The following is a 9,434-nucleotide window of genomic DNA, read 5'->3' on the forward strand; positions in this document are numbered from 1 at the left end:
CAAGCATTGCCATCCTTCCATGTTACCTACCCTAAGCTGGGATCTCAGAATTAGACCAAAACAAGACAGTGGTGGGAACATGATACCTTTTACTAGAAGACTTTTCATGGGGGGGGGGTGGATGGGGAAGGGAAGGAATTGTAGCAGAAACAGATGTATTTTTCTTGTGATTTTTTTTTTATTTTGAATCAAATATTGTAAATTGTGTATAAATGAAGATGCTGAATAGTCCTGTTTTCACTTGGCATTTCAAGTCTGACATCAGGTGTCTGTACAGGGTTTTGATCCCCTTCGCTTGTATAACCACATAGCAGTCCTGCAGTGTAACACACAGAACTGTTTTAGGTAGAGTAAATGTCTTGCTCTAAGCTTTCAGCAGGCCTCTATCTCTGTACAACAAGCATGTTGTTTATTTTCAGATAATCAGAAATAAGTGTGCTGGGCACAGTTTGACTATGGCTACTTACTTTCTCTCTGGTGTTTAAATAGAAGCCTGAAGCTGATGAATATGTGCAGTTGGTTTTCCTTGGCTTCCTAGACTTAAAAGACCAAACAAAGGATAGTTTTTCACTAACATAGACTACTGTTCATAGATTTAACTAAAGACCCCTGCACTGGCCATACAACATGCTCTCCTAGTCACCCTCTGTATACTTACTCATCAAGGTATGTTTCATTTCCTTATGTGGAGAGCACTTTTGTCAGATCACCCTTTAGAAGAACAGTGGGCACAGAGAACCCCCTTCCTCAAGTGCCATCCTCTAGGGTTGGAAGGGAAACTCTTAAATTCATCAGATTTGTACAAATAAAACCCCAAATCCATTTGCTTGTTCTCTACTACTACTTTGTTTCTTGCTCACGTTTGCACTTTAAGTGGTGGGGAACCAACATCAGCACGAGCCTGCAAGCACTGCCTCTGGAGGGCCACCATTGACTCCAGCAATGTGACAGCAGGAAGAGTGGACACTCAGTCTTCCTTCTGACTTTCAATCCTTCCTGTGCCAACTGAACCTAAATGAGCTGAGGAAAGGCCTCTGCTAGAAGAGATGGTTTCTACAGGTGAACAAGGCACTGTATGCAGCCGAGGATGGAGGAGATGTCGTGAAGAGCTCTCCACAAGTGGGCTGCAGGGAAGCAGGACTTGGGTAACCCCTTGGTGGACAGGAAATGGTTGTGTCCTCTTTCCTGGACACAGAAAGAATGTGTAAATTAATGAAGGAAATATTTATTTTTAAATAAGGCTACTGTTTTAGGTCTGTGTTTTCATATTTTTTCTCATAAAAATGTTAGCAATATAATGAAATGTCTACTTTTCAGTTTAATTGGAGTTATGAATAGTGCAGTCTAGAAATTAGGTTAAGTGTCTCTAAACCATTTTCATTCATCACCCGTAATTATATTGAGAGATATTGTGTAGTAATTTTCTCAGTAAGGCTTAATGGAGACACTAATGAAAATTAACAGACTCTTGCCAAGGAAGATGGTAAAGCGTGGGTGAGATAATGAAAAGAGACCTGGGGCTGACCATTCAGGAGTAAGGGTTCAGCAGGCAGAGCTATTTTTCTGTTAAGAATTACATTCAAGTGGCTGGGTCAGCATAGCCTTCCTTTGCATCATCCTAAGCTGAGAGAGTGGCTTGGAGAGCATGGTATGTGATAACTGGAGATACACAGTACAAGACTGAACTATATAAGGGGCTGCAGAGACTGACTACCAGTCCATTTACTTTATCTCACTGTTGTGGGCCTGACTGATGAAGGCAGGGTGGTGCGAGAAGGGGCCAGGGCAGCTCAGGTTTCTGGGACCTCATCCAGACCCTGGCTAATGACCTTGAACAGGCATTTGACCCCTCAGAATTGATGTTGGATTTTTACTCAGGATGGGTTTGGATAAGTGATGTCTAAGATAGTAGAAACATAACATTGTTATGCTGTTGTATTTAGAAGGACTGTGAAGGATCATATAATCTGGATGTCCTTCAGGTAACTTCTGTGTTCTTTCCATTACTACAGATTTCTTCAGCATTTACTCACAGAGGATTAGAATGAGCAATTTTTAATCTTGTTGCTACTTGTTGGTTACCTGAATAAAAGCCCACATCATCGAAAGCTTGGAGTTAGAGTGTCCTTCTGTAATATTAAGCACACACAATCTTATCTATTGCAGTCAAACAGAATCCAGAGATTTCTGTTATTTTAATCTGTATAGTCAGGGATTTGCCATTAAAATATGGGCAAATACAGTGTGCATAGTTTTTATTTGACCTTCTCTCTGCTGAGTGGAAGTAATTACTATACCAGAAAATATCACAAATTGGTATCCCCCCCCCCAGATAATCAAATTTAATTCCCAAAGTTTCTAAAAATGTGGTCCTCAAAGGAGATGAGGTTTAAGCAGTTACTTCTAAGTAGTATTATAATTGTTACAGTGTTTTTTGAAATAGATCAGAAATGTTTTGTATGTTTGATTGTTCCCTCCAGAAGCATCTGATTTTGCTTGGGAAGTGAATGCTAACCCTCTCAAAGCAGCAGTGTCATCTGAGTTTTTTAAGCTCTTGTTTTTAGACATAACATCGACAGATAAGGTAGCAAGGTTATGGCTGTGTTGTCTCAGCAGCCTCACTCACAGCATCCACAAGTGTAATCTTTCTTGTGGCTTTTTTCTCTGATACCTCTGCCTCTGAGTAACACTGAGTATTCCAAAATTCAAAACCACTCTGGTAAAAGGAAGATATTGAAACTCCACAGGCAGTTCCTAGAGAAGACTTCATAGCTGAGATTCACCAGCACTGAGTAAGGGAAGGTTTGCAGTGCCATGGTCCTTAGGAGACTTAAAGATACAGCTTTTTAAACTTCACTAAAAGATTGTCCCTCTGCTCATTGGCATTTCACATTGGACTTAGCTCCTTCTGATCAGACTGTAATTCTAGAGTTTGGATTTCTAATAATTGGAAGAAAACAAACCCAAAAGGAAACCTGTTTTTCTTAAGACATATTTTTGTGGTTTGCAGTTCTCATTTCTTGTACTCCTCCTGATAAGTATTTGTTTTGATTCAGACCAACATAGACTTCCCCCAGGTCAGGATTAGTTCTGTCTTCAGCAATGCCCTAAGGATGAGGAGACCTTTACGGTGGGGGTTGGGGGTCCATGCTCAGTGAACAAGAGAATGCTATAGACACCTTGAAGCAAGCTAAAACCTCCTGTGGCAAGGTTCCTCTGGCATCAAAAGTCTTTAACCTTCCTGGTCTGCAAGATAATATGCATCCTGTAGCCACTGACATGGAGTTCGGGATGTGAATGACAGCATCACTCAGAGCAATACTGAGTTAAGCAAATCAGAGGCTGCCTGATGGAATGTTTAGAGGGGAGTGTCTACTTATAAACACTTCAGTTACTGCAAACTAATTTATATCCCTCTCCAGAGAGTAATTTTACCAGTGCAAAATTAGACCTTTCCTCACCACAATGATAATGTTCCCCAAGTTAGATGTGCTTTGCTTTTGTGAACTGAATGAATCTCAGATGGCCTCCATTTCAGTCTGTAACAAGATAGCCTATGTAGTTTCCCCTGGATTTCCTTTCACTAAGTGGGAGGGAGGCGGTCTGGAGGCCGCCTGGGTAATGCTAACTCATGCAGAGTTCCTAAAGGGTGACAGTTGCTAGGAGGGAAGTCCTTCCTTGGTTCTCACTTTGATGCAGTGTCCTGAATTTACATCTGTGGGTATTCTTTTCTGCCTTGTTTTACATGCCTTTGTCACCTGGATGGACTCTTACCTTAGGTCTTTAACTTGTCTTCCCCAGGGAAGCAAAGCAAAGTGATGTAATGAAGCTATCTTGTGCAGTAAAATGTGAAAAATGAACACTGCTTCGCAAGTATTGTATAAATAAGTCTGTAAACAAATTTCTTATGTAAACATACAGAGGAATAAAGCTTTTATCTGTTCAAACAAGTGCATGATGTTTAGATGTATAAATAGCTTAAGGTAGCTTTTATATTCCTGCAGAAGGAACTTGAGCACATTAGTGACTACAAATACCAGTGAACAAGAAAAGTGTGGACAGCTGTTCAAATTGTCCTGAGGAAGGTTTAGTAAGTGGACACCTGTGCAAGATGTCCCAAGGAAGGTGTGAAATGTCCCTAGGTTTAATGAGTTATGACCACTTTGGAGATGAAGCCCATTACTGTCAAGAATGAGAAACCTGAAAACACACATTAGCCAGGGCCATACGTGAATGATAAAATGGCACCCATTTGCAGCTGCTCTCCTCTAATTTAGTCTTGAATACACCCAGGCCAACTTAATTAAACACTAGGATGGCAAGAGTATATTTATGCCCAGTGAGAAATGGCTCTCTTTAATTGCTTCTGGCATCCAGTGGTGGGCTTTTCTGCTACTGCCTAGCATAAGAGAGAACCAAATGCTGAAGTTCGTGATGAACACCAAAGGTTCTGGGAATTGCAGGGTACTGAGAGTGTGGTCCCTGGGTTTGGTTCTGAGACATCAAATTTCAACTGATGCCATACACCTCATCGGGGTGCTTTTCAATCTTTGGGTGTATGAGATACCCAAGCCATTACTTCAGACTTAGGCAAGAATTTGTCATTAGTGTTCCCTGACACTTATTTCAGTTATAGTGTAGAGACAAGTACAGTTCTGACATACTACATTGTAAGATTATCTGGCCTGAAATTTAAATTTCAGATTCAGGGCCAGCCAGATGACTCACTCTTTGGGTAAAAGTGCTTGTGCCAAGCCTGATGACCCAAGTGAGAGCCCTTGGGATGGAAGGAGAGGACTGGCTTGTGCAAACTGTCCTGTAACTTTTGCTTGAGCACTGTGGCACATGCTTGTGAGTGCACACTAGTAATAACATTTCTTTAATCTTAGATTTTGCTTCTCTAGAGAGCATGCTAATAAACTCAGTGCCAATCAGATAACATTTCTGGAGTCAGTCATCCCCAAGAGAGCCACACTTTGATCTCTGAGATAATACAGGGGGTGGTGAAGTTACCTCTCCAGGGTGTGTGAGTTTGCACTGAAATCTGTAACTTACAGCCTCACAGTGGAACCAGAGAGAGCTATTTCTAGAAGTTTTGCAAACAAAAAGAAACATGACCCAGTTTGATGGAATTATAAGAGAATGCCTCATGATGAACAAAAGCCTTATACACATTGAGGCCAGGTCCTGATCTGGGAGAACAGGCTAGAATTTTTTATTTTTCTTATTTAGCTCTGCTGTGGCTGTCATTGATAACCAAAGAACTCTACCATGGCATGTGGGTATGTTGGGTGGATCCCTAGGAGCCAGGCTGCTTCAGAGGTAGTCTGCCATTGGCCCATGTTGGTTTGCACTGCAAGGGCTTTTCACCCTAAAAATACTTGTAAGAGCACATTCACATACTAAAGTGAACAACAGCAAGACCTTTAACTGCCAGAAAGATGTTACAAATCTCCCCTGAACTCTGTTGTTTCCCTAGCTACCACCATCAGGACTCCCTGGAGTCATGTAGACTTCTAGGAGCTCTATATTCTCTAGTATTTCTTTGGCTGTCAAAGTGGTAGGCCTGGTTACTCTGCCTTAGTTACACTGTACCTCCAAGAAAGGTTGAGAGGCAGATTTTTCAGGAAAGCCCTGTTAGATGTACTTTTCTAGTCTTAAGAAAATTCATAGTGAGATAGAGGGAATAGCTGTGATCCTTTTAAACATTGAGAAACTGGTCTTCCTTTCAGACTTGATGATGACCCCCAAACTTTTTTTTTTAAACAAGCTCTCACTATATATCTTTGACTGACCTGGAACTTACTATGTAATCAGGGTAGACTCGAACACACAGAGATCCATCTGCCTTAGTTTTCTGAGTGCTAGGATTAAAAGCATGAACCCCAGCCAATTCTAAACTTTTTAAAGCTGTCAGTATTTAAATATAAAATAAATACCTTACTATTCACTTCAAAATTCAAAGATGTCCTAAGTCAGTAGATTTTTTTTTTTTAAACTGGGTTTTTGACTCAAAGCCTACTACATGACAGTAGTTTATATTGGGCCAGCATGTTCTTCATGTCCCATTATGGATGAGAGAGTTCTCCCCTTGCTACCTCATAGCTCTGTGGATGTAATATAGTGTTGAAGGCATCAGACCCTGGGTCTCTAGGTAGATAGATGCTTTTTGCAGTCTGTACATGACTTTGTTTGAATGAATCCAGTTTCAGATCCTTCAAATCACTGACTATAGTGAAAGCAGTATTGTATTCAAATCAGACCATACAGTACCAGGAGTAATCACTGGCTTGACTCAACCTTCTCTCTGTGTGCTAAAGGATGCTTTGCTCTGTTGCATAGCCACTGTAGAAGCAATAACATTCAGGTAGTCTTGGAGAGCAGAGCAAGTGCACCTTAATTTTGTCTAAAAGGAAACAGCCTATGGACTCTTAGGAGCCTCCTACATTTCTTGGTGAATTTTATTTTAAAAGTTAGTGGCTCTCCCTTCCCCCTTCACTTTAGTTCCCTCACAGAAATTATTACCTGCATATCTCTGAGATAAATCTAATCTCAGTTGTCTGCCTGAGAAATTAGGGTTGTGCCCATATGCACTGTGAGGAAGCAAGAAGTCTTCATTCCATACTGGTTTCAAATTTTGAGTTTAGAATTCATTATGTTCAAACTATTAGATAGGTAAATAAAAACCGGGGCAGGGGGACTACTGAAAATTACTCATTGTCAACTAATTAAAATGAAGCATTGCTTAAAAAAAAAAAGTTAGAGGATTTAGACAAATAATATTTTTGTATAATGTCTTTTAATCAAATGTTCAGCTCCCTCTTTGTGTTCTCTATGGTATAAGTTCTCACTAAGTGACTAGGTTTCCAATATATCAACTTTGTAGTCCCTTCCTCTGTGCTATATGCTCAGTTCCAGCAAGAATGTAGTAGAGGGCACTGTGTAGCAGAAAGTCCTTCTGATAAGGCATTCATTGGATGGAGAGGGCCCAGTCGGGAATGGCCAATAGTTAGTGTCCTGGTGGGTTGGGACATTCTGGTGGTATGTCCTTTTTGAGCCCATAATGAAATATATTTTGCCCTCCACCCTCCACCCTACCTACCCTTTCTCTGGATTCTTCTTGCTTAGTTACATATGCCTTTTTCCTACCCTCTTGCTAACATGTGCCCAATGACATACTTCTAACCTGCTAATATTTCTTGGAAGGTAAGCTCTATTGCATTCTGATAATTGTCTATTTGATTTTAAATGCCAGAGCACCCAAAGGCACCTCTACCTACATTACCACTTGTGCTAGTACATTGGAGTTTTCTAGTATTTCTGCTTAAAGAACTTAATGGCAGATTCATTAAATGGAGATCTTTGCTAACTTGGGACACTAAAAACAAAATTCTAGGGACACTCCAGCCAAAGTTGATGTCATCTAGTATGACTCAGAAAGTGCCCTCCATATTTGCATCAGACAAAAAGTGCTCTCTATGAGCACTGCTTGCAGTGTACCATCAAGTAGACGTGCATTTACCAACAGCCTCGCACTGCCTGTCAGAGGGTCTGTCTTTCTGAATGTGGAGCATATGCCTGATGCCGAGTTAAGTTCATCCCCAGGCAGTAGTTCTCCATAGCCCCAGACTGTCTGGTGTATGTGGAGAGGAATGACTGGGCTTGTTTTCATTTGGCTCTGAGCCAGGTAGAGCAGGTGTCTGTGCCTGGCCTGCAAGTAGGGGTGTTGCCTAGTTGCCCTGAATGTCTGTGTGCCTAACATTTTCACCTTTCTTGCTCATTATTATGTCTATCATGAGCCAAAGTGTGAGATGGTGGTTGTGTCTTCAGTCTGTGTGCATTTACCTTGCTTGACTTTTTATTTTTCTGTTTGTTTTCCATTTTCAACATCTATTATTTGGTTCTACAATGTATCTGCCTTGGTTGACCATTAAATGTTCCAAAAAGCTCTGACCCAGGCTCCACATTAATTCTAAATTTTATGCTTTTCTAGGTCTCCAGAAAGAGCCCAGTCCTTGTCCTGTAATTACTGTAGAGCACTTTAAAGAACCTGTGGGTGCCAAAGGCCTCGCCCTCTATCCAGATCCCTGCAGAGTTCCTGGAACAAAGACCCAGAACATTTTAGAATCTGACTCCCTGGCCCAAGAGGGCCCTTCCAGCAATAGCTCCTTCCACAGCAGTGAGGAGGAAGAGGGCACCGACCTGGAGGGGGACATGTTGGACTGCAGCGGGTCTCGGCCTCTCCTTCTGGAGTCTGAAGAGGAGGATGAGAGCTGCAGGCCTCCCCAGGGAAAGCTGGGAGAAGCCACTCTGTTCTCTGAACCTGGAGTGTCTGCTAAGCCAGAAAAGGGGAGACAAGGCGGGAAAAAGAGCCAGTTCTTGCCAGTCAACCAGCAGGCTTCAGATGGTCTTGGGGAGCCTGATGTCTTTGCCACAGCCCCCTTCAGGAGCTCACTGGTTCCAGCAGATGACATGGACATTTTCTCCAAAGCCCCTTTTGTCTCCAAGGCCAGTGTAGCTCCTTCCCAAACAGAGGAGATGGATGTGTTCTCCAGAGCTCCTTTCACCAAGAAGAAGAGTATGGAGGAGTTACTGGCCATGCAAGGCTCCTCACAGGATTTGCCGGTGCAGGCCAGCCCCAGTCAGCTTGGTGAAGGGCCCCTGCTTCCAGGCCGAGATAGAGCCATGTACACCCCTGCCCAGGCGCAGTATCCTGTGGCTGGCTTTGTACAGCAGTCTGGTGTCCCCTCCCACTCTGTCCAGGTGGCAGACCATTTTGATAGCAGCTCTCCCAGAGGATCTCCCATGGAATCTGGGAGTCATCCTAGTGACAGAAACAGAGGCCTGCAGCCCCAGAAAGAAGCCTTTTCTGGGCCGGTGGGTGTTAAGCCATTCCGCCCCCAGGCTTTATCCAAATATTCCCGACACTATAGCCCAGAAGATGAGTCAAGTCCAGAAGCCCAGCCCATTGCTGCCTACAAGATTGTTTCACAAAGCAATAAGCAGTTGCTAGCTGGCTCTGTGTCTGTCACATCTCTGTCCTCCAGGACTACAGAGCTGCCCACTGCTGATCCTTTTGCTTTAGCACCCTTTCCTTCAAAAGCAGGCAAACAGAAACCCTAGGAGCAGAGACCAGGCTGAGGCCTGCCTCCACCCACCCCAACAGCACCCATCACACCACTCCTGGCAGGCCTTCCAGGGAGTATCCACTGTGACCTTGTAGTTCCCGCCTCACAGCAGAATCACTTCAAGGCAATTAGCAAGGTTGCTCTTTATGTTATACTTCCTTTTTTTTTGTTTATTCTCTTTCTGGACTTGTAGGCATTACTGATCCTTCATACAGGCCTTCACCCTTACTCAGAACTCTGTTTTTTTTTTTTTTTTGTTTGTTTGTTTGTTTGTTTTTTTCCCAGAAACCTTTTTAATCAAGGAAT

The 9,434-nt window shown here is 42.6% G+C and overlaps 1 protein-coding gene across 1 annotated transcript; it reads left to right on the top strand.

The window, feature by feature from the left end:
* The first annotated feature begins 8,214 nt into the window (after positions 1 to 8,214).
* LOC127235995 (uncharacterized protein FLJ45252 homolog) lies at positions 8,215 to 9,123 on the top strand. The gene has a single exon (XM_051203385.1). It carries the CDS (start codon positions 8,215 to 8,217, stop codon positions 9,121 to 9,123), a length of 909 nt encoding a protein of 302 aa, XP_051059342.1.
* Positions 9,124 to 9,434: the final 311 nt, after the last annotated feature.

This window comes from Phodopus roborovskii, unplaced genomic scaffold, assembly GCF_943737965.1.
Source record: "Phodopus roborovskii unplaced genomic scaffold, PHOROB, whole genome shotgun sequence".
In the NCBI taxonomy this organism is placed as follows: Eukaryota; Metazoa; Chordata; class Mammalia; order Rodentia; family Cricetidae; genus Phodopus; species Phodopus roborovskii.

Coding starts and splice junctions, on each gene's coding strand:
- LOC127235995 (XM_051203385.1), top strand. CDS start 8,215: ATGTTGGACTGCAGCGGGTCTCGGCCTCTCCTTCTGGAGTCTGAAGAG.